Source organism: Mus caroli, unplaced genomic scaffold (assembly GCF_978045245.1).
Source record: "Mus caroli unplaced genomic scaffold, Mus_caroli_1 scaffold_18, whole genome shotgun sequence".
NCBI lineage: Eukaryota > Metazoa > Chordata > Mammalia > Rodentia > Muridae > Mus > Mus caroli.
The window spans coordinates 59,253,418-59,278,739 of record NW_028227273.1 but is presented as its reverse complement, the minus strand read 5'-3'; the positions used below and the strand labels follow the sequence as shown (position 1 = coordinate 59,278,739).

Here is a 25,322-nt window from a genome sequence, read left to right as displayed (position 1 = left end):
ACTCATAGTGAAGTCTCACCTCCTTTTTGCTGCCTTCTAAATGACTTTGACAGCAGGAGACACTGAGCCCCTGTGCACACTGAACCTTCCTTCCTCAGCAAGAATCCTCATGGTTTACTTTGGAAGCTTAGACAAAAACACAAAATTTGTAGGTTTTATGAGATCAAACAGAAGTTGCTGCACAGGAGGGCTGGCTTACCCATGTGTAATTGAATGGACCTGAAATTGTGGCAAAATATACTAACACATATCAAGAAGTAGTCTAAAATGATAAAGCTGAGCTCTGAAATCTAACAGGTTTAGTTCCAAGCCCCACCCTTAGCATTACCTGTATCCACTCATTTCATCTTTCCATGCCTTGGTTTCTCCATCTGTAGAACTGAGATAACAATGGTGTCCACCTTACCTGGCTGTTGTGAAGACCAGGCTATTTAGTAGAACGTTCAAAAAACAGATGCTGTGCTGGGCTGGAGAGATGATGGCTTTATTGTTAAAAGCACGTTTGGCTCTAGCAGAGGACCTGGTTCCCTGCACCCTCATGGTGACTCACAGCTTTCCATAACACCAGGTCTAGGGGATCTGTCACTGTCCCCTGTCCTCCAATTGTATCACTCCACAGACATGGTGCACTTTCACCAAAGCACACACTTAATACAAAAGAAGTAAGTCTAAGAATGTATGGAAAGTCAATGCTGAACAGTTAATGGTTATTAGCTATAACCCTCACGACTTCTACATGATGAGCTATACATCTTGTCAACGGGGACAGCACATTTGAGTTTCCTTCTGTTTTAGGAGATAATTGTTTTTCTCACAGTAATTCTGTTCTGACTTCTTCCCAAGCTACAGACTCATCATCCTCCTAGCCACTAGTCATTACCCTAACCTACTGAGCAAGTGGCGGGTTCCTCCCTATTACAATTTACCTTTCTCTCACTGGCCTTCCAGGTCACTGAAGAGAGTCCAGAATTGTATTAATATCTACATCTTATTATTAGCTATTAATATCTGTTATCTAATATTTTAAGTCACATTAATATTTATACTGTGTGATTTCCACCATTGTATATTTTAAAGCGAGATCTCCAGTCCTTAGTTTGTTGGTTCTAAGGCATAGAAGGAAGTCAGCCTCGGGGGAGGGAGGAAAGGAAATGCTGGATACCTGAATCTCACGCTTTTGCTGTATACTCAGTTCTGTTCCCAGATTGCAAAGGCCAGATGGTAAGACACGGAGGGAGTGTAACCTTCCAGGGTATCGGAGATGACCAAATAAAGTGCTGTAAGGAGTGGAGAAGATGCCAGTGTGAATACTGCTGTCCAAAGAGATTCGATTCCCACAGACGAGGAACCATATGGTGTGAACAACCGGCTCCTCCTTCCTCTTCTCATCAGCATCAGCAGCATCAGCAGCCGCCGCCGCCACCGCCGCCGCCTCCACCACGAAGTCAAGATGCTCAAGTAAGGGGTGACCAAAGAATGGAAAGTGAAATTGATGCCCAGACCATATGTTATGAAGAGCCATTCCTTTTCAGAAGACTGGAGTCCCTGATAAGGAGGAACCAAGACGGGATAGTAATAAAGCAGAATGAAGATGGCTTTCTGATAAAGAAGGCAGAGGAAGGCAAAAAGAAAAGGAAAACATCCAAGAAGACATCAGCATACCCAGAAACGGATTCTGATTCCAGCGCTCCACAGACCGGAGAGGGTCCTCCCGAAGGTAAACCACCCGAAGAACAACCAGAGGGAGAAGAGAAGAAACGCAAGAAAGAAAAGAAGAAAAAGAAGAAAAAAGACAAAGACGGCTGAGAAAGGAGGAGGAGGACAGGGCAAAACATGGCCTCCAATGTGATCTCCCCATCAGATACAAGTTGCGTCTGCCCTCACCCCGGTGCATCATGGTTATAAAAATCCAATCCCTCTAGACATCTTCATTTTCTGCTGCTCAGAAGGTTGCCTTTATCACACCTCCCTGCCACATCTTCATCTTCCAAATTTTGCTTTATTAGTCAACATATATAATCCAATTAAGAAAGACGGTGTTATCTGAAATAAAATGTCTTTAGTAAATACCTAATAAGTTCCTTTGACAGTGTTCTATCTCTAGCTGAACCAGTTGACTTTGTGACCTTGGTGGTTGCAAATGATTTATTAGCATATAAATAATATATATTCACATATAAACATGAGCACAGTCACTTTTAAGAGTCAATTTTTAAAAGTGTCCAAAAGTAGTTTATATTGACAGTCTTATAAGAGTTTAGACATAAAGGGATCAGGAATCTTGAGAAAGAAAAAATATATGTCTGTCCTCCTTCATAGGGACAGAGAACAATGACACCTTACAAGCTGTCATTGTTGGATTGCACATATGATGGATTACACATAGATACATGACAGAGCAGAAGAAAGCAAGGGGGTCCCAGGCATGAGACATGTGCCACACGCTAGCATGCAGCTGAGACTCACTCAGTGGGCCACCAGTGAGTCTGAACTTAGGTCAGGTTCTAAAATATGATAGCAGGGAAAGGAGTTTCTAAAAACAAACCTGAGTTTACACGTTACTCTTTGGACAACTGAAAAGCTTCAGGGTATCTGAGGCAAGGTGGAGGGAGGGGAGGGACAAAACCGAGGAAAGGAGAGAAACGAGGGAGGGGAGGCAAAGGAGGGAGGAGGGAGGTGAGGAGACCAGAGTTCAATTCCCAGCACTTGTATCTGCTGGCTGGCTCACAACTACCTGGAATTCTGTTCCCTGGCATTCCATGCCCTCTTCTGGCATCCTGAGGTCCTACATCCAAGTACATCCCCCAACACCCCCCCTACACACACACACACACACACACACACACACACACACACACACACACACACACTTAGAAGAACAGCAAACCATGTGGCTGTAGCCAGGAAACAGGCTTTGGAAGAGGCGGGAGGGTGTGAGGCCTGAGAATGTGGAGAGTGACATGTGCCACAGCTGCCAGAGCAGAGGCAGGTCAGATCCTAGTGACTGACCAATACTCAGTGAATCCCTGCCTGGCGTCACCAACAGCCTCCAGCTCAGCTTTTCTCCCCGCCAGGTTCCCCTGAACACAGTTCCTGTCCTGTATTAGAGATCTCTAGAAGAATAGAACTTAATGAATACACATACACACATATATTTTTATTTATATATTTATATATGGGTATATATAATATATACACCCATATATATAATATATATATATAAATACACACACACCATATTCCCATGAGAAAAAGGAAAAAGGCCCTCACAGGTGCACCCAGATACTTGAGTTTTAGTTAATTCCAGATGTAGTCAAGTTGATGGTCAAGACATCACAGTCCCTAAAACATGAGAACTACTCAGGCTGCTAAGATTGACAGCAAGGAAATGTCACTGTCCCTTCCATGGCTAACCACTGAACCTATGTTCTCCCCATGCAATGAACCCTTTCCTCTTCTCACACCCACAAGCTCTGCTATACATCCTCCGTCTAATCACCCCCACTCCTCCTCTCCCCCTGCAAAGCTCCCCAAAGCTCTTCCCTCTCTCCAGCCCTCACTCCCCGCCCCACGCCTTTCCACACCTCCACCTCACCCTCTATTCTTCATTCTGCAGTCCCCTCCCTCACAGCTACCCATAATGCAGCAGAGAGGCAGGGAAGCGTTGGTCAGCCTGATACCTGAATTAGGAGGCATGCGGTGATGTTGGGGTCACATGTTGGCCTTACCTTTCTCCAGACAACCGTGAAACCAACTTTCCCACAACACCATTTTTTAAAAATGGTCACTAGAATTGCAAAATAAAATAATTATTTTGTAGCAGCCAGTTGAATTTCTCTATATTACGACAAATACACTTTCATGTCCACTTATATTTTATCAAAACACCTCAGTTCTGTCTTGTTGGACCCAAGGCAGGCAGCTGTGATAGTTTGTATATGCTTGGCCCAGGGAGTTGCACTATTGGGGGGTGTGGCCTTGTTGAAGTAGGTGTGTCACTGTGGGCGTGAGCTTTAATACCCTCACCCTAGCTGCCTGGAAACCAGTCTTCCATAGTAACCTTCAGATGAAGATGTAGAACTCTTGACTCCTCCTGCCCCATGTCTGCCTGAATGCTGCCATGCTCCTGCCTTGATGATAATGAACTGAACCTCTGAGCCTTGGTCATGGTGTCTGTTCACAGCAGTAAAACCCTAACCAAGACAGAAGTCATACAGACTGTCCAAATAAGAGAATACCACTATGTTCCTATAAAACTTTATTAATAGATACTAAAAATTGGGACTCTCACGAGTCTTACACACCACAAAGTACTATTTGATATTTTACATGAAATATAAACATTTAATATAAAATTACATTAAATATAAGTATTCACAGGGCACACAAAAACAGTTTAATCCAACTTGAGATTTTTTCAATTCTCACTGGGAGAAACAATTTTTAAAAGATTTATTTATTTATTTATTTATTTATTTATTTAATGTAAGAACACTGTAGCTTCAGACACTCCAGAAGAGGTTGTCAGATCTCCTCATTACAGATAGTTGTGAGCCACCATGTGGTTGCTGGGATTTGAACTCAGGGCTTTACAGAAGAGCAGTCAGTGCTCTTAACCCCTGAGCCATCTCTCCAGCCCCATTACAGTTCAGATGGCTGTAAGGCATCAAGAAGTTGCTGGAACTTGAACTCTGGAACTCTGGTCCTTTGGAAGTGCAGTTGGTGCTCTTAACTACTGAGCCATCGCTCCACCATGAGAAACAATTATTAATAAATTGTGACTATATTTACAGAGAGATGATTTAAGTTGATAAAGCTGACCGTTTTGGTTGTTCTTGTTTTACAGACTAAACATTGCACCCAGGGCCTCATACATGTGTGTCAAGTACTCTACCATGGAGCTGGGTCCTCACTACTTAATTTCTGAACTCTACCACACATTTCTCAAACACAGAACAGGGTCACACTTTCTCACTTAGGGCTGCTCTGCTGGGGTAAGACACCATGACCATAAGACCGTGGGAGGAAAGGGTTTCTTTCAATTACACTTCCACATCACAACACATCATCAAAGGAAGTCAGGACAGGAACTCAAGCAGGGCAGGAACCTGGAGGCAGGAGCTGATGCAGAGGCCCATGGAGGAGGCTGTTTCCTGGCTTTCTCCCATAGCTTGCTCAGCCTGCTTTCTGGTATAGCATGCTGGACCAGCATTCTGGGGTAGCACCATCACAATAGGCTTGAGGCCTCACACATCAATGGCTGATTGAGAAAATTTCCAACAGGTTTAGATACAGGCTAACCTGATGGAGGCATTTTCTTAATTGAAGGTCTTTCCCTCTTCCAAAATGACTCTAGCTTGTGTCAAGTTGGCATTATAAACTAGCCAACACACACTTATTAAATTTGTGAGGAAAACAAGATCCCACAATCCTGATACAAGCATCTATCTTCGTTACACTTCTATGGCTCTTCTTAACTGGCATGGCCAAGGCAATTCATAGGAGAGTTTCCTGGGCTTACTGTGCTTCCAGGAGCCCTCCAGACATGACCACTTAGACATGGTTTATACCCTAGTGAAAGTCTTTATCCCAGCTAGGTGGGACCATGCTCAAGGATTCGTGGAACCAGAGATAGCCCCAAGTGTCAAGAGGATAGCAATTTTGAATGTAAAAAACCTGGTCCTGGTGTCTCACTCGACAGTTTCCCATTAGCAGGCAGTTTACAGAAGCAGGGATAAGCTGGCTGGGACATAGTGACCTAGGGTTCCTAGGACACCATTGGGTAGTTTTCTACAGGACTCTCCACCAAGGAGACCAAATTCTAGTTAAACTTGAAATGGCCTCAGCAAGAACACAAGACAGAGGAACCCCTACACCAGCTTGTCCTGTTGTAAGGGCTCAAGGGCACCAGATGAGGAGACTCCACAATGAGAGAGCTGAAGCACAGGGCATGGAGCAGCAGGAAGCAGAGAGGGCAGGCTGGGAGTGATGCCCTGGTTTAAAGCTTCAAAGCCCACCCAGTGACACACTTCATCAAGGACATGTGTCCCAAACCTACTCCAACACTACAACCAACTGGAGACTAACAATCCAAACACTTCTATGTATGGGGGCTGTTTTCGTTCAAGCCCCAATGCAAGCCAGCCTGGGTTACATGAAATCTCTTTAAAAGACAGACAGAAAGATGATAGATAGATAGATAGATAGATAGATAGATAGATAGATAGATAGATAGATAATAGACAACTAAACAATAAAAAGTTAAAATACATGAGGCCAACCTTTATAAAATATGAATTAATGTTTGTAGCTCTATGTGTAATTCTGTAAGAGAGAGACTCAAACATAGAAACCAAAGAATTTATGTAAGAATCAAAGACAGATCTGATATGATGATAAGGCAGGTTCATGGAGATGGATGGACAGACAGGTCATTGTCCACTGAGAAGGTCCACTTCAAGGAACTATCTAGGATCCAGCAATCTCATCACCAGAACAAATGTAGAAGTCAGGAAGTCATGTGTCAGACATCTCTTCCCCCATACTCACTACAACACTGGCCACAAGAGCCAAGACATAGAATAGACCCTAGGTGCCCATGGCCAGATGAACAAATTAAACATGGTCTGTTTCATGCCAAATGGCACAAAAAAACTAATAAAATGCTATTTAACACCAAGAGGAAAATGCCTTCCCAGAGCTCAAAGTAGCCTGTTTTACACCTGCGGACACAACAGTCAGGGCTTATCCTGCACCACCTGACACAAAGCATGACCTCGCTGCCACCACAGCCACAGCCACAGCCACAGCCACAGCCACAGCCACAGCCACAGCCACAGCCACAGCCACAGCCACAGCCACAGCCACAGCCACAGCCACAGCCACAGCCACAGCCACAGCCACAGCCACAGCCACAGCCACAGCCACAGCCACAGCCACAGCCACAGCCACAGCCACAGCCACAGCCACAGCCACAGCCACAGCCACAGCCACAGCCACAGCCACAGCCACAGCCACAGCCACAGCCACAGCCACAGCCACAGCCACAGCCACAGCCACAGCCACAGCCACAGCCACAGCCACAGCCACAGCCACAGCCACAGCCACAGCCACAGCCACAGCCACAGCCACAGCCACAGCCACAGCCACAGCCACAGCCACAGCCACAGCCACAGCCACAGCCACAGCCACAGCCACAGCCACAGCCACAGCCACAGCCACAGCCACAGCCACAGCCACAGCCACAGCCACAGCCACAGCCACAGCCACAGCCACAGCCACAGCCACAGCCACAGCCACAGCCACAGCCACAGCCACAGCCACAGCCACAGCCACAGCCTCAGCCTCAGCCTCAGCCTCAGCCTCAGCCTCAGCCTCAGCCTCAGCCTCAGCCTCAGCCTCAGCCTCAGCCTCAGCCTCAGCCTCAGCCTCAGCCTCAGCCTCAGCCTCAGCCTCAGCCTCAGCCTCAGCCTCAGCCTCAGCCTCAGCCTCAGCCTCAGCCTCAGCCTCAGCCTCAGCCTCAGCCTCAGCCTCAGCCTCAGCCTCAGCCTCAGCCTCAGCCTCAGCCTCAGCCTCAGCCTCAGCCTCAGCCTCAGCCTCAGCCTCCTCAGCCTCAGCCTCAGCCTCAGAGTCAGACTGAAGAGCAGGGGGTCAAGGCTCCAGACCCTTCCAGGACCCATGCGGGCTTTGGCCTGTGGCTTCTACACTCCCACAAGGAGCCACACTGACAACTTAGGCGGTGGTCTACACTATGGGAACGGAGAGTTCCTGGCATGCTGAAGGAATGGAGAGACTTCCCCTGGGAGAGAGTCTACAACACAAGAGCCTGGAACCAGGCCCTCCCCTGCAGGACTCAGAGACTCCTCCAAAGGAAGCAAAACTAACTTCTTCCCCTTCTTTGCCCTCCTCCCCTTCCTCCCCTTCCTACTTCTTTTCCTTCCTCTCCTTCCATCTTCTCCCTCCCTCCCCTCAAACACACATGGCATGGAGTTGATAATCATTGAGACATTTCCAGACTTAAGCCTGAAGTATGGAAAAAGAGTCCCAGAGAAGGAAGCCTCATGGAAGGAGAACATGGGGGACATGTCACTCATGTTATAGAAGGAGATGTCACCTTCAGTGTAGTCCACAAACACCCCCACACTCTGCGGTGCTTGCCTGACAGATAATAAAGCTGCCCCAGTGTCAATATAAGCCAAATATCCACTACTAGACCTCCCCACAGTCCAAAACCCCTTATGTGGACACTCTGAGAAACAGCCTTTCCTGTCCACACCTTCCCTACAGACCCCCAGAGTCCACTTGCTGCTGTCACCATTCCTTAGCTTCACCTCCCAGTAATGTCTTCCAGAAGAGATGCCTTTGATGCCTAACACACAGAAGAGGTCATCCAAGCACAGAGTGGAATCCTTCCGGCTCACACTCAGCCTATCCAGGGAGATGGCAAGGATGGGGTGGGCAGAGGCTGGATCCAGAGTGAAAGTCCCTGTAGAGAGAATTACCAATTACAAGAGGTCCTGTCCAGTACCCAGAAAAGGCTACAGCTGCCCACCCCCCATCTCAGAGCATCCAAACATCATCTAACAGGATAAGTCCCTCATAGAAGAGCCTTGTAGCTCAAGAACATGACTTGCAAGCAGAGGAAGGTCACTTCTGCCACCCACACCACTGAAGATGTCACCACCTGGGTAGAGAACTGAAGGAGGGACGAGAGCCGTGGGAAGGACAGGAGGGGTGTCCTTAAGAAACGCAGAGACACTCACAGGCCTCGAAGTGCTCCTTGCGCCAATCTAAAGAGAAGCACAGACCATGTGAGCAGTTTCACAGCCTACACCCGCCCAGTCAACGGGGGGACTCAGCAACACAGACCTGGGAGGTGTGGGACAATGAACCTGTCATACACACTCGATCACACAAATACTATACATGCACATACATACACACACATTCATACACAATAGTACACACCTGCATGTCACATACATACACAAGCACACATGCTCACACTCACCAAACACACCTTTGGAAAGGGATAGGGAGAGCCCTTTGCTTCTTCTTTCCCAGGAACCAGTAATTCTCTGTAATCCCATGGGAGAGTAGCCTCATAATCCCACTCTAGTGCATGGCAGAATACTAATGGGCCCTGTCCTGTGCAGGTCTCCATTGGGTAGTCACAGTTTCTGACAGCTCAAGAGGATGACAACTACTTCCTGCTGGCTTTTATGTCATCTTGACACAAGGTAGGGTCATCTCGGAACAAGGAACCTGAATAGGGAAAATGGTTCCATACCACCAGCCTGTAGGCAAGTCTGTGGGACATTTTCTTGACTGGTGATTTGATGTGGGAGGACCCAGCCCATGTGAGCACAGTTATCATTGGTAGATGGTTGTAGGATATAGGAGAAAAGAAACTGAGCAAGCCACCGGAAGTAATCCGTAAGCCACCGGAAGCAATCTGCCAAGCAGCATCCTCCATGGCTTCTGCCACAGCTCCTGCCTCCAGGTTCCTGCCTGCTTGAGTTCCTGACCTGACTTGCTGTGAACATGGGCTGGGAGTGTGAGTCAAGTAAACACTTTTCTCCTTGAGGAAATGCTTCGGGCTTGGGTTTTATCCCAGCAGGAGAAACTCTAGCTAAGATAGTGCTCTGCCCAGAAGGGAGAAGTCTATAGGAGTCACATACCTGCATAGAGCTGGGCCTTCTTCCAAGCTGAAAATGAACACACTCTGGTGAGAACCCAATCAGAATAGCCCCACTCAAAGCTAACCTTCATCCTTCCATTCTAAAAGTGATGCTTTGCCTACAAGGAGAGAGGACCCTGAGGAGCTGGCCCCTGCAAGATTCAGAGGCACCAGAGTATTCTGGGAAATTCCCTGGACCGCAGATGAGAAAGATGGCGTTGTAGGGTAAGTTCCCCCACTGCCCCTGTTCTGTGGTGCACAGCTATAGTTGTGCAATAGCTGCATCTACTTCTAAAATGATACAGAAAAAAAAAATAGCTAACAACCAAACCTTGGTAAATGGGAGAATATCTTAGAAAATAATAAAGTTATTCCACAATTGTCAGAAAACATTTGACATCAGAAATTTTGGACATGAAGTGAATTCGTGGTTGTAGTGTCCAGAATTCCTTAGGTAAAATATCTCCAAAGCCAGGCATCACTATGCCAGCAACACCTAGCTTACCATCCTCCTCCCATGGAGGTCAGCAGCCCAGGCCTCTGCCCATCACCTGATCAAAACCTTCCCGAGTTAGAGGAACAGACCCCATAGGATCTCATTTAGACAAAGGCTAAAGTTATCTGAGAGGAAAGACCCTCGATTGAGAAAATATCTCTTGAAAATGGCTGTAGGCACAGCTATGTGGCATTTTCTTGATTAATGATTGATGTGAAAGGAGCTGCCCACTGTGGGCAGTTCCAACCCTAGGCAGGCAGTCCTGGAGTGAATCAAGTAGCGTGAACAAGCCATTGGAAGGAAGCAAGTAAGCAGCCTTCCTCTGTAGTTTCTGCTTCAGTTCCTGCTCCAGGCCCCAGCTGTGAGTTCCTGCCCTGGCTTTCCTCAACAATAGACTGTGGGGTAAAAATGTGTAAGAAGACTAAACCCTCTCCTCCCCAAGAGGCTTGTGCTTGTGGTATTTACCACAGCAGTAGAAACCTAACCAAGACAACTTTCTTTAATGAAATGTTCATACTCATGTCTGCTTCCAGGCACAGACCATACTCTAGAGCTACAGCAGCCCAAAGTCAGCAATAAATGCATCAGGAATTGGTTAAATAAAGGCTCAGAACAAGGACATATCCAGGAGTCATACATTTTTCAGCTCTGGGCAGAGATCTGAAGAAGTCTAAACACCAGGCTTCCACCTTCCCGACCCTTCCATTTCACTCCCCAGAAGAGGTTCCCACAATGCCAAGAATCAAGGAGAGAACACACGTGGAACCATGGGACACTGGGGCAGTCACTCACCTGCCATGTAAGCTGCCTTCCTTCGAGCTGAAAAGCAACACACAGGAGTCAAGAGAGCTACTGGGCTCCTGAGGGGATCAGAGGGCTCAGGAGGAAAAGCAGGACTCACCAAGCTCCTCCCGGAGTGGGCCTGAAAAACAGGGAGGAGAGAGAGTCTGTACACTTGAGAGGAAGAAAGGAAACACAGTTTGAGTTCCTGATTCTCTGGACTACAGGCCATCTGACCTAACAGACTCCAGCTGTCCTCTCTGGATTTTGTTTTCCACCTACTCTGACCCCAGAACACTGGGGCCTCCTGGAGCCTCTGAACCTGTCCTTCACTGCTATGGTGACTTACCAATAGTCTTCAGAGCATCCTCCTTTGTCTTCTGTAACTCATCCATCTCGTGCTGAAAATTCACCGTTTCCTGCTGCACCTTCAGCCTTGCAGAACGTTCCCTTATGAGAAGATAGCTTGTCCCTAAGACTAGTAGTCCCATCATGGTCAGGGTCACAAGAAAAGCTGGCTTCCAGGGAGAGGCCTGGGGGAAGAAGGGCTCTGTGGCCCAGGCAGAGAGCCAGTAATGAGTGACCCTGAGGAGAGACAGCCTACCATACTCAAGAAAGGCCACACACTTCCCGGGCTCTGTAGAAGTGATGGACAGCTCTCACCTGGGATGAATATGGTCATGGCTTTCTCCTGACCCAAGATAGGATTGAAGATGGAGCAGGTCACATTCCTCACAGAGCTGTCTCTCACAACCAGCGAGGTCTCTGTGCTGAACAGTCCTTCAACATCTTTAGTGTGGGTCTCTGAGGAGAATGCTGTGAAATTCTCTCCTCTGGAGTCTTTCCAATGCACCTGAGGCTCCGGGTACCACCCTGAGGTGATGCACACAACACACACTCCACCATCTTCTGGACCTTTGATGTGCACTTCAGGGACAGAGCCCATCGCTGCAGGAGAACAGATGTGAACACCCTAGAACCCACTTTTGGTTGAGGTACCCCAGGAGCAACTATGTGACTCATGGGAACCTTTCACAGGACAGATGGGAATTGAAGGGGAAAGGTGTTCCTGCATTGGGACTAGGTTGGGCCCCTATTGCCTGACAGGAAAGATAGGAGAGCACACTGTGGGGAACAGACCACTCCTTTGTCAACCACAAGATCCTGAGGAACCTGAAGGAAGTTGAACACAGGAGCCTGAGGTGGGAACCAGCACTCCATCTGTCCATTATCCACACAGCTGTGACCCTCATGGCAGGCCCACACCCAGCTCTCCTCTCAAGGAAGACAGACTTTAAGCATCCTTCCTTCCATCCCCTCCATCACTTACCTTTAGCATTGACCGCCTTTTCTCACTGAATGCTCACTAACACTCAGTGACTTTCCTGCTGACCTCTCTAAACTATACATTCCAACCGCTGGTATTTTCATAACACCGACAGGATCCCTAACCCACAGAACTGGACACAGCACATTTTAGGGGATCCACCTATAAAATTTGAGCTTAATTATCTATGTAGAAATTCACTACCCATTTCTCATCTCAAAATGGAAAACTAGAAATGAGTAGAGATAAAAATGAGAGATGAGAGCACCCCTGTGAGCCCAGCACTGCACAGCAAGCTAAAGGACAGTCTGGCAAACATGAGAACTTCTCTCAAAACATAAAAGAATATAAGGGGCTGAGTGACATGAACCCTCAGTTTCCTCCCACACAAGGGTCACTCAAGGTTTTTAGAACAGGGATCAGTTAACCAACCTGCCACCTTCAGTTCCAAGATGGCCTCTTCATAGAACACTCCCTGTTTGAAGTGGCAGATGTATATCCCACTATCTGATGCCTGGACATTTTGGATCTTCACAGCAGCTGTGCCTTGATGGAACTGGTCCTTCACCAGAGAGGTGCGCTGTGAATACCCAGGCATCTGTCCTTCCTTCTGTTCCTCTTGGTCCCGATAGACAAGCACTGCTTCTGAGAATCTGCTGCGGAACCACCTCAACTCATCCATGTTCTCCACATTCATGGCTGAAATCACGGAGCAGGGAAGGATGGCTTCCCCACCTGGTGCAGCCACAATGGGGTCTGAGGGACCAAAGACCTGGAACTCCTCTGTGGACACAGGAGTAGCAGTGAGAGGCTGGAGAGACTCAGGAGGATGCAGAGAACACACTCTGAAGGGGAATAACATCCCAGCAGAAAGCAAGGGATAGATGGGGTTGCTCTGTGCACCGTGCATTAGGCATGCATGACTAACTAATGCACTAATGTTCAAGTTACCTTTGGACAGAGCAGTGCACCCCATAGATGATGTAAAACAAAACAAAACAAAAGCTAAACAACAACAAAAAACCACTCTTCTGCCAGTGTCCCTGACCACAGACCCTTCCATGAAGGAATCCCTTGTGTATTCTTTCTCCAGCTTGCATGTACCTGGTCACCAGAGAATTTCAGGAAACTTAATCTTCACTGAGAGCTCTAGCCTTAGTATGTTTGGGTGGGTTCAAGATCATAAATCTATAAAGATCACTACAGATGCTCACACAATCAATTATATGGCCACACCTTGGGAGACACGGGTGTAACTGGCTGGTTTCGTACAAGGCCCAAGGAAGTTCCAACACCCAATCCTAAATTATGTTGTCAGCCAATTTCTTCATCCACTGAATAATATGAATATTAAAACAGAGAGCTGAGGCTGAAGAGATGGCAGAACAACTAAGATACAGGGGATTCCTCTAGAGGATGCAGGTTCAATTCCCAGCACCCACAGGATAGAACATGACTACCTGTAACTCGCTTCTGGATTCTGAGGCCATCAGGAATACAGGTGTTTGTTACACAGACATACATTCGGGGAAATGCCCAAACACATTAAATAAAACATACACAGCCAAAGGATACCTCTCTGAAAAAGCCACCTGATTCCAGGAGCCCGATCACTTCTTGATAAAGAAGGAAGATTGTCTGCTCACTCTGGGAACCCTTGGCCCTCTAAACTGGAGGACTTTGCCACAGGCACTGTGGCCCCAAGAGCTCCTTGTCACTCTGCACTGCTCCACTTGTGTCTAGCACACTGCTGCCACTGGACAGACCAGGACACCTGTCTGCTGTCACCCAACCCCACCTCTGTGACCCTAACATGGAGTGAAATCCTGTCCCTGCTCTGCTCAAGGCTCAGTCCTGACTCTGCTTTTCCCACCAGGGATCACCAGGCCCCCAGGACTGCTCCCAACTCAGTCCTCCCCACCACAGTTCCTGCCTCTCTCTCCCTGAGTCATTCTGCTGCAGCCAGCTCTGGCCTCCGGAGCTCCTCACACCCCAGGCACACTGTCAGTCAAAGGCTATCCCAACTATGCTCCCCAGGTAGGGTCTGGCTATGAAGCTCAGACTGGCCAAGGACTCACGATATTCCAGTGGCAGCCTCTCAAAGGCTGATGCATGCATTGTCACCAGATATTTTTATTACTCACACAATGAAAATGGAAAGATGGGGAAATCTTGTATGCCAGATTTCTATGGGTCTCCTGCACATCTGACCTACAGAGAACCTGGCAGCTCAAACCCACTGTAGGGAGACATGGGAAGACAGACCAGGACAGACTCACGTGTGGTCACCCAGCTAAGCAGCTGTGTAAGGACAAACAGACAGGAGACATGGAAGAGCAGAGACGGCTTTCCGTGATTTTCCATGTCCAGCAGAACTGAAGAGAAAAACAGGAGAGGCAGATCAACAGCCTGCAACAGGAGGTAAGAGGCAAGTTCCACCCAGATCTTGGACCCCTCATCAGAGACAGCATTGCTCAGAGCAGATCAGCCCACAGGACCGAAACACATCCATGCTCACAGGGTGAAGACTCCACACAACCCAACTCTGACAAACAGCCCGGCCTAGTCTCCTCTCAACCCTGAGCAGACTGGGCAGCTGGGGACACACAAGTCACTTCGTGAAAGCTATTCCTTTCCTTCCCACCTCAGCCCCAGCTCAGGGGCAGCCAAACTCTACTCAGAATTATAGGCCCTTCCTTTCTCAGAGCCTTGAGGAGAACCCAGTGTAGACACCATGACTCCAACTCCCCGTTATGCACAAAGTGCCTGTGACCCCAAGACATGGAGCCTATGACTCTTCCTTGGGAATAGACTGGACCCTGTATTCTATGGCTCCACAACAGTGACCAGCCCCTTACCAGCATCTTCAAAGACATACAAGTCTCCAAGAATGCTGACAGGCCCATCACAAATGCCTTATCCTAGCTATTGGCTTTGGAGATTGTGTATGCTTCTGTCCCAGACCAGCCCTACCATGGTTCCAGGATATACCCAGACTCAGCATGTGCCATACACACATGCCCAACAGCACAGGTTTATTCTCATAGTCTCTGTTGATAATGACCAAGCTGAGTGTACACAGAATTGAAAAGAACAGGAGAGAGGCCAGAACATGCAGGCTGACTGGGGCAGTTGGGTGTTGGGCAGGGGAGGGCTCAGGGCAGGCCTGAGTTAGCAGGCCAAAGAGAGTGGGGGGAAGAGAGAGAGAAGAAGAAAACACTTTTCTTCCCAAACCACCTGCTGTTTGGAAGGAGAGGAGGTGGGGAGGGAGCCAAAGGCCTGAGAAGGACAAACATAGGGAGCTCTGAGCTGCCTCCAGGCTCAGACACCAGGGAGGTGACCTGCTGAAGCTCACTCAGCATAATCTCCTCTCTGCTCCTTCTGCAGGCCCCAGCTGTCTTCAATACCCACCTACCTGCTTCTTTTGCTCCCAGCTTTGAAAGGCTGTGACTTCATCAGGAGCAGCTCAGGGCCAAGGGGACCCAGCAGATCCCAAATCCGCCTCTCACACTTCATCCCCTCTCCAAGAGGCTCTCACAGCTCTAAGCTCTGCTCGCCTCAGTGCCAGCCTTGGGTTGCCTCAGGTCCATGATCATGGTTTCTAGGGCAGCAGACAGAAGTGCAGCCTGACTCAAGTTGTCACAGCCTCTCCAGAGACCACGATGACTACAGAGAGAGCAGCTGTGGAGACAGGGCAGGCACAGTGTCCACCATGAGGACAACAGAGACAGCAGCAGAGGAGATGGCAGGAACAGGAACAGAGTCACTGCCCATTCAAGCAGCGCCCTTTGAGCCAACAGAGCAATTGGAGTTTCAGCCACGGAAACTGAAAGCTACAGTAATGTGACCCTGGCGCATGGTCCTTCTGAATGTGCTGTTCTGTCAGGAAGAGGTGAAGGTTCACCTCACCACCCCAACCACGCCCCTATCCCACCACTACACACCTTGTCCAATGGAGGGACTTCTCAGACCTACACTTTATAGAATGTTAAAAGATGATACAAAAAAAGACAACACAATTTTATTGAATCCATTTTAAGCATCAGGAGCAGCTCATGTCTGCACAAAACAGAGTTATATCAACTCCTGTCACATCTCCAAATAGAGATAGTGTCATGGCCTAGGTCTAGCTCCAGTAACTACTAAGATGAGGGAAAGGTATGTCTTCCTGAAACATGTAGTTTCTACCAAAATTCCTGCCCTGTGCGCAGCTCAGCCCAAACCTAGCACCCAGATCACAGATTCAGCAGGAACCTGCCAGGGACCTTGGACTCCAGGCGCCTGGATGTAAACAAACCTTATCTCCTCCAGAGTCCCCAGCCTATGGCTTCCAAAGTGGATGACAGGTGAAGACAATGACCAGGAGCAGGTCAGAGAGCCTTAGAGGACACTCAGAAAACCTGGATGAGATGTGCATTGTATCTCTCACAGGGCATCAAAGTCAAGCCAGTTGCATTGACGGTTGGAATTAATAAAGGAGCCAGAGATGATTGCTTGTATAAAAACATGACCTTGGGGCTGGGCAGTGGCAGCGCATGCCTTTACCCAGCAGTCCAGAGGCAGAGGCAGGCGGATTTCTGAGTTTGAGGACAGCCTGGTCTACAGAGTGAGTTCAAGAACAGCCAGGGCTACACAGAGAAACCCTGTCACCAAAAAAAAACCAAAACAAAACAAAAGACCTAAACTGTACACTAATCATATCAATAACCAAACCCTAATGATCCTAACCATAGTCATAACCCGAACCCAAAGAACTCTACCCCTAATGCTAACCTAACACAATCCTAACAATCCTAACACTAGCCATCACCATAACCCTAACACTAACCATAACCCTCACCCTAACGCTAACCCTAACTCTAACCCTAACAACACCAACCTTAACCATAACCGTAACCATAACCATAACTTCTCAGAAGGTAGAGGCAGGAGGATCATGAACTCAAGCCGTCCTTAGCTACATAGTGAGTTCAAGGTCAGCCTGAGCTACGTGAACCCTGTCTCAAACTCTGGATCCTGAGAAACACAGCACACATCTTTAATACCAGCAATGGTGGAACACAGGATCTCTGTCTGTTTTTAGTCCAGCCTGGTCTATGCATCCAGTCCAGGCCACCTCTGTAGTGGGCTCCTCACTCAGAAAGAAAAAAGAAAAAGGGAAATGAAAGAAGGAAAGGAAGAGAGAGAGAGAGAGAGAGAGAAAGAAAGAAAGAAAGAAAGAAAGAAAGAAAGAAAGAAAGAAAGAAAGAAAGAAAGAAAGAAGTAGGGAGGGGGAAATATCAACATCAAAACAAGAGGTGACATCATGATTACATAGATAAAAAGCATTAGCCACCAAGCCTGACAACCTGAGTTTGATCATGGACCCACATGAGGGTGAGAAAAGACCTGACCACCATCCTGTGACCTCCACGTGTGAGCCATGACAGGGCACACAGGTTCCCACTTGACTGTACTCACACGTGTGCCCACCCTATACACCCAATAACAGATGAAGGATCCTCTTCAGAGATTCATTCTTGTTCAGTGTGGAAGCATGTTTGGCCTGCATGTGCTTATGTGCATCTCAAGTGTGCCTGGTGCTCACAGAGTCAGTAGGTTGCGTTAGAAGCAGGTGAAGTGGAACTACCGGATGTGTGTCCAGTTATGTGGGTGCTGGGAAAGGAACCAGGGTCCACTACAAGAGCAGCAAGCACAGGCTGGAGAGATGGCTCAGCAGTTAAGAGCACTGACTGCTCTTCCAAATGTCCTGAGTTCAATTTCCAGCAACCACATGGTGACTCACAACCATCTGTAATAGGATCTGATACCCTCTTCTGGTGTGTCTAAACACAGCTACAGTGTACTCATATAAATATAATAAATAAATCTTTTAAAAAAGAAAAAAGAAAAAGAAAGATAGTACACCAAGCACTATGACCCACTAAGACCTCTCTCCAGCCCCATAAAGAATTTTTTGCATTGAGATCAGTAAAAGGCTTCTCTCAAGTGCTCTTTTTCTGGTGACTTTGATCACTATCACTTGTAGCATAAAGAGGACACAATGAATATGGTACCTGGGTAGCTCTGGCAAACTGGTATCAGATGTGATTCTTGGTAGACAATTTGAGGACATATGGAATTAAGTAACAGGCAAAAATGGAGCACACACCTGGAGGAGTTTTGCTCAGTTTTAAGTAGAACAATCTGTAGAATGGGGATTTTGCTACCCAGCGTTAAGCTCTGAGTGGACTGCACTACCAGCCCCACCCAGGTTCCCTCAGCTCTGCAGATGAAACACATACACACACACACACACACACACACACAGTAGTTTACTGTCAGCCTTCCTTATTGACTCAATTGCTGGGTACTTCTAATGCTTCCTTGACTTCACTCCCAGCTCAGCACCCTAAACCTGCCCTCAACTTCAGTTGCTCAGTTACCTTCTCTTTGTTCAGCCCCCTTAATCTGCCCTCAGCTTAATTATGTTTCTAATATCTCACCTGCTACCCCAGGTTCAATTGGGGAAGCAACCAATGGCCATTCTTCTTGAGATCTCACATGGCTGATGGCTCCTCCACAACCTACCCCCCACGCAATGCAAATCTTTTGTCCTGCCCTGGCTCTGTTAGCCTCCCTGCAAAAAAACTGGAAGTCCTGCCTCTTCAGCCAAACACACTGGCCATTAGCTAGCATCTTTATATATATATATATATATATATATATATATATATATATATATATATATATAGAGAGAGAGAGAGAGAGAGAGAGAGAGAGATTATTTCCTTTATTGAGAAACTTAAGTCTTGGGTACATCAAAACCAGTTTTTGGCATGGGGAGACAAACAGAACCCACAATAGAAAAAAAAGTTATCAACTGGGTCATGGCAGAACCCAGAGAATATATTCTTATAATTGAAATTTTCTAGGTGCTTCATAATTGACCTTCTGATACAAAATGATCTATTGAATTTGCAACTTGGTTCTTGGTGTGGAGGTCCACAGACAAACTAGAACATCTTCAGATGTTAGCTGGATGCCATGAGGGTTTATTTGGCTTTAGACTGTTATTTCTTCTCTAAGATGCATCAGCAGCAACAGTGCCCACCTCTGGGCAGCTTCTTTCTTGGTTTGAATACATTGTTTGGATAAGTGGGAACAGACGCTCCCCCAGCATCTGCTTCTGCTTCTGGGGGGTAGGGCACTCCAGCCAGCATGGAGGCAGTCAGGGGCTCCTGACACTAGATATGAACTGCAGGCTGGGGGGCCTACAGCAGCTGGATGGCAGAGTGGGAGCTGGCTAGCTGGCATCTTTATTGATATATCAAGAACCAGTTGGTAAACAGGACCTTCAGAGTTCACTCACAGATTCCCCATCATAGCATCAGAACCACCCCCTGCATCTCACCTTTTGTGTCCAATTAAAAAACCTCTTCTCTCAGAGATAAATGGAACAAAGCCATGATAATAATGTAAATTATAGAGTATTAGCTGTGACAATTAACATCTAGTCCATCATGTTTATCAATTAGATGAAGTATTCTACCATCATTCCTAACTTAAAGACTTACAATTCTATCCCGGAATTATGTTTAGATCTGAAACATCATCTGGAAACCATGTCTTCTATTCTATAACCTCTCTCTGAACACTAAACAACTTGAGTTTGATGATGAGACTATAACTAGTCTTCAACCCTGTCAGATGCTATTTTATGAGTAATTTTCTCAATAACCAATTGTACTAAGTCTTCATTCATGTCATGTGAACAATGGCACAATGAACCTTTACCTGTCTTGCTTGATTTTCTTGATTTTTTATAGGTTTCAGGGGGTCTCCCCTATCATATCTGATCTATACTCTTACTCTGGAAGAGGTCCAAAGCCTATTTTCCTTTCCTGAAACACAAATGTGGAGTCTTTCTTTCAAAATAGCCTGCCCTTGCTCCAGTAACTGGAATTCATTGAAGAGTTAGCTTGATCTCTCTCCCAGAGGAATTATAATATAACCGCCAAACTCATAGCCATACTCATTTTGATGAATAAAACCATTTTTATATACATAGGGTTTCTCTGAGGAGACCTGGCTGTACTAGAACCCACTCTTTAGACAAGGTGGCTTCAAACGTAAAGATCTACCTGACTCTAGAGATTTAAGGTAGAAGCTACCACTGCCCAGTCAAGATAAGCTTCTATTTTTTAAGTTGGATTCTTGTGTTTATTTATTTATTTATTTATTTATTTATTTATTTATTTTACATATTGACCAGAGTTTAGACATTTGCCTATACCCTCAGTTCTTCACACCCCATCTACCATCTCTCCCCCACAAACCTTCTCCTCCATACCTTTCTCTTCAGAAGAGTGGAGGCCTCCCATGGGTATCAACAGGCCTTAGCATATCAAACTGCAGTAAGACTCATTTTCCTGTTGAGGCTAGAACAGGCAGACCAGTAGGAAGTATGGTCCCAGAAGCAGGCAAGAGTCGGAGACAGTCCATGCTCCTGCTGTTAGGAGTCCCACATGAAAACCAAGCTACTCAACTGTTACATATGACAGAGGGTCAGTCCTGTGTTAGCTCCCCTAGTTGGTGATTCGGTCTCTGTGAACCGCTATGGGCCCACGTTAGTTGATTAAGTTGGTTTTCTTGTGGTGTCCTTGACCCTTCTGCTTCTTACAATTCTTCTTCTCAATTGTCTGCAGGATTCTCTAAGCTCAGCCTAATACTGAGCTGTGGATCTCTGCTTCTGTTTCCATCACTTGCTGGGTGAAACCTCTCTGATGAAGGTTTTGCTAGGCTCCTGTCCTCAAGTATAGCAGAGTATCATTAATAGTGCCATCTATAATAGAAGGGTGGGCTCCTCTAATGACTTGGGTCTCATTGGTTGGCTCATGCCTCCAATTCTGTTCATCTTTATGCCTGCACATCCTGTAGGCAGGACAAATTGTGGGTTTAAGGTTTTGTGGGTGGGTTGATGTCCTAATCCCTTCATTGGAATTCTTATCTGGTTATGGGTGGTGGTTGTTTCAGGTTTGATAACTCCCATTGCTAGGAGTCTTAGATAGGGTCACTGCCTGAAGCCATCGCCTCAGCCATGGCCTTGTGGATATTTTCTAGCTTACATAAACAATCCTGAGAGAACATTCGTGGCCATAACAGTAAGAATGTTTATGGGAAAAGAGGACACTGTGACCGTTGATTCCAGGAGCTGAAACTGCCACCTGACCTTCAGAGAGTCCCTGAGCTCTTCCCCCCTTCCTTGGAGCCTCCTCTTGCTTATGCTGATATTGCCACTCCTGAATAAAGTTTTCAGAGCTTGATCAGTATGATTGACTTGCTCTCATTCTTCGTGTCTCCTCTCTCTCTCTCTCTCTCTCTCTCTCTCTCTCTCTCTCTCTCTCTCTCTCTCTCTCTCTCTCTCTCTCTCTCTCTTTCTCCTGCCCTGGGTCCCTGCTGATTGTCCCTGCAGGTCCGGGGAAAACTGGCGCCCAGCATGTGACTCTAGGTTTGGGGTCTGAGAGAGACCACTCTTCCCCATTGAGCCGCCGCTTCATCAAGAAGTGAGTGAAGGCTCACACTGAGTTGCTGCCTTGTCAAGAGGTGAATGAAGACTCGCATTGAATGGCTGCCTCTTGAGGAGGTGAGTGAAGGTTTGCATTGGACTGCCGCCTCATCAGGAGGTAAGTGAAGGTCCGCACTGGATCGGCACTTCATTAAGAAGTGAGTGAAGATCCGCACAGAGATCTCGACAGTGTCATCTACACTGTTTCAAAGATCTGAGAAAGGTCGGAAGAGTGGCTAGACTATGGGACAAGCATTAAGTAAACATGAATTGTTTTTAACGGGATTTCAAGGAATCCCGCAAGACACGAGGAATATGGGTTAAGAAAATTTGTTCCCAGCCAAGAGCTGCTCCAGGTGGGAGGAATAGGGTTTAAAATAAAATAAAATAAATAAAAAGAGTAAAAAACCAAAAGTACAAAAACATAATAACAAGTGTTAGAAAAAATTCTTAGCTCAAGTACATTTGTGTTGTTCTTAATTCCCAGAAGTAGGAATGGTGTATAAATGAAAGAATTTGACAAGCTGAGGAGTAATTAGGAAAGTTAGAAAAGCAGGGCACTGAGGAGCAACTATCAGTAGCTACCACTGTGCCTCCTCTCCCTTCTCTGGCAGAATTCCCAGAAGAAGGAGATAAAGAATTAGACTTTGAACATGAGAGAAAGAGAGAGAATAGGTTTCAGAAAAGCAGTTATCCCCTGCTCAGGACCTTTTAGCAAAAAAGAGGGAAAATGAAAATAAGCTATTTCAGAGCTCTCCTAGGGAGAGGAGGAAATCGGGAGACGTCCTGCTTCCTCTCTGGCTCCTATGGAGATATTCTTAGTTCTGGTTAGGATATCTGGTTCCCTTTGAGACATCAAGTTCTATTCCCTCTCTGTCTGTCCTTGGTGCACCAATTTGTCCATATGTCTGTCATTTTATGTTTGTTTTTGTTTTGTTGTTTGAATGATTGTTCTTCTGTGTTTCATGTTGAAAAAAAATAGTTAAAACTTTATCTGCTGGCTGTTCATCCTTTGCTTTAGTTTAACTTGTCTAAAAGGCTGTCTCAATTTGCACAGCAGAAACTGATAACTTACACTGCACTGTGGCTGGGAGTCAAGTACAGCTGGAAAAGCCCTGCTAAAGGCTGATTATCTACGTAAGTAGCTCTTAAAGGGACCAACAGCTTTTTACTTGTAACAGAAAGTTAACTTAAAAGTGGTAACTCAGGGTGGGAGTCATTCTAAACAACACATGGCATGAGCCAACCCAGGAAAACAGGTCTTTAAAGATACTTCTAAATTGGGATAATAATTTGTGTAATTATTATTCTAGAATCTAGGTTTATAAAGGATAGAATTTAAAACAATGTCTCTTCAGTGAGGTATGAAAAGCTGCACTGTCATGCATTCAAATATAAGAGCTGGCAGCCAAACTTTGTAATGTGAAAGTGATGATTTTGGTATTGATTTTAAAGAGAATAGATTGTTTAAAATTGGGTTTTGCTTTCCAAAAGTTATGGACATTTTCTACTATTGCAAAAGAAACTTAAAAATTATGGTTAAAATTGCCAATGTTCCACTGAGTGCAGGTTGCAGTTTGATTGCAAGCTCACGATTTTTAACTCACCTATATATTATAATTAGGATGATTACAAGAATTTATCTTATGAGAACACTAATGCAGCTCCCTGCAGCCATCCACCCATACAAAGCAAAGACAGACTTATCTAAATATATTCACCTTTGTGCAGAAATTGTACCCTCATACAATCAGTTTGGCTATGGTTTCTGCCTTGCAGGGGAGTACAGTACAAGCAATGCTTCCAGCACTAAGGTTATGAGGAATGTTTTAAGAATAAATCGCTTAAGAAAGAGTGTCCAAAAATTAGAGGCATAGACAGACAGTCAAATTGTTCCCCTGGAATCTGTCCTCACTGCAGAAGGGATAATCTCTGGGCCAGGACTCTGGCAGTATGCTCAGATTAAGAAATATTTATATTTGAGTTAATGCAAAGCTCAGAGCAGCCTCATCGAGGCTTGTGTGGCTTTTCTTTTGTTTTGCAAACCCTGCCTAGTGAAGTTTTGGGACTTCCCCTCTCCTTGCCTCCTGAGGATTATTTTTAAGACAAAACAACATTATCACAAATCTATTCAGATACTGTTCAAAAGAAAGTTTAAACTTAAGATTATGAAATGTCAATGAGACTGTGGAACTTAAAGGCATTACAATCTGACCTCTCTACTCCATATAGAGTAGAGGAAGCTTCTGTAATCAATTGTTATCTATTGTAATCAGTGCTAATTAAACATTAGCTGCTTATTTTAGTTATTGTATCTCAATGTGCCCACAGCAATTCTTTGGTAAAAGAGAACATTAATGTGGAATCATCTTTCTTCATCTCCAAGTAAAGTTTTAACATCCTATTATGAAGCTGGTGTGGTGTTAGTCAAAATTTGTAAGATAAGCCGGGCAGTGGTGGCGCAGCACGCCTTTAATCCCAGCACTTGGGAGGCAGAGGCAGGCGGATTTCTGAGTCCAAGGCCAGCCTGATCTACAGAGTGAGTTCCAGGACAGCCAGGGCTACACAGAGAAACCCTGTCTCGAAAAATCCAAAAAAAAAAATTTGTAAGATAAAATCATGAAGATATTTTTTTATAAAAAGAAAAGTCTTAAAAACCTGATGAGATGCCTGTTTCTTGTCTCAAGCAGCAATTAAATTGGTTATTACAAAATTTTGATATTTGCTCTATTACATAGTAAATTTTTAGGTAAAATTGATAATCATTACACAAAAGATAAGTTGTTAAAATTGCTTCTATGCTTGCTTTTGTATTTCCTGTAATTTTACACATGCATCCCATAAAGAATACGTCTACTGTATTTATAAACAGCCCTTCTATGGGAAAGAAGTATATGTGATTGGATTACAGGTTTATTCTTTGGAGATTCCTCCTGCTTTGACACAGATAACTGAATTGTGTGCTGTAGCCAGTGTTTTGAAATCTTGAAAAATCAAGCAGGTGGAGACATTCATAAAGGATATTATAAAATAGTAGTAGATTTGAAAGATTATTTCTTTACTATTCCTTTGCATCCTCAGGATTGTGAAAGATTTGCTTTCAGTGTTCTTTCTATTAATTTTAAAGAACCAATAAGAAGGTATCAGTGGATAGTTCTTTCTTAAGGCATGGCTAACAGTTCTACACTATGTAAAAATTTGTGGCACAAGCATTCAGCCTAATAGACAGCAATAGCCAACAATATATATTATAGTTTACGTGGATGATATCTTATTAGCAGGGAAAGCTCCTCAGGACTTGCTTCTATGTTATAGAAATTTACAACAGACATTATCTAATAAAGGATTACAAATAGCTCCAGAAAAACTGCAAACTCAAGATCCTTATAATTATTTAGGTTTTAGACTTACAGATCAAGCTGTTTTTCCTCAGAAAATAATTATTTGTAGGGACAATTTTAAAACTTTAAATGATTTTCAAAAACTGTTAGCT

The 25,322-nt window shown here is 45.6% G+C and overlaps 2 protein-coding genes across 3 annotated transcripts in view; one reads left to right on the top strand and one right to left on the bottom strand.

Annotated features, from left to right (window-relative positions):
* Positions 1 to 2,068, top strand: part of Tsbp1 (testis expressed basic protein 1) — a 62,323-nt gene extending 60,255 nt beyond the window's left edge. The window contains exon 21 of the mRNA XM_085832748.1: positions 1,205 to 2,068. Coding sequence (XP_085688874.1) covers positions 1,205 to 1,806 — 602 coding nt within the window. The 3' untranslated portion in view covers positions 1,807 to 2,068. The remainder of the gene's footprint in view (positions 1 to 1,204) is intronic.
* Positions 2,069 to 7,748: 5,680 nt separating this feature from the next.
* Positions 7,749 to 14,646, bottom strand: LOC110284179 (butyrophilin subfamily 3 member A2-like). Of its 2 annotated transcripts, XM_085832781.1 has the most exons (9): positions 14,562 to 14,646; positions 12,715 to 13,065; positions 11,619 to 11,903; positions 11,305 to 11,505; positions 11,077 to 11,097; positions 10,968 to 10,994; positions 9,681 to 9,707; positions 8,763 to 8,789; positions 7,749 to 8,485 (listed from the first exon to the last, which is right to left on the bottom strand). In XM_085832781.1, exons 1-9 carry the CDS (start codon positions 14,644 to 14,646, stop codon positions 7,749 to 7,751), a joined length of 1,761 nt encoding a protein of 586 aa, XP_085688907.1. The 2 variants fall into 2 exon arrangements, with proteins under 2 accessions (XP_085688907.1, XP_029327476.2); XM_029471616.2 differs by lacking the exon at positions 11,077 to 11,097 and having other exon boundaries at positions 10,968 to 11,027.
* Positions 14,647 to 25,322: the final 10,676 nt, after the last annotated feature.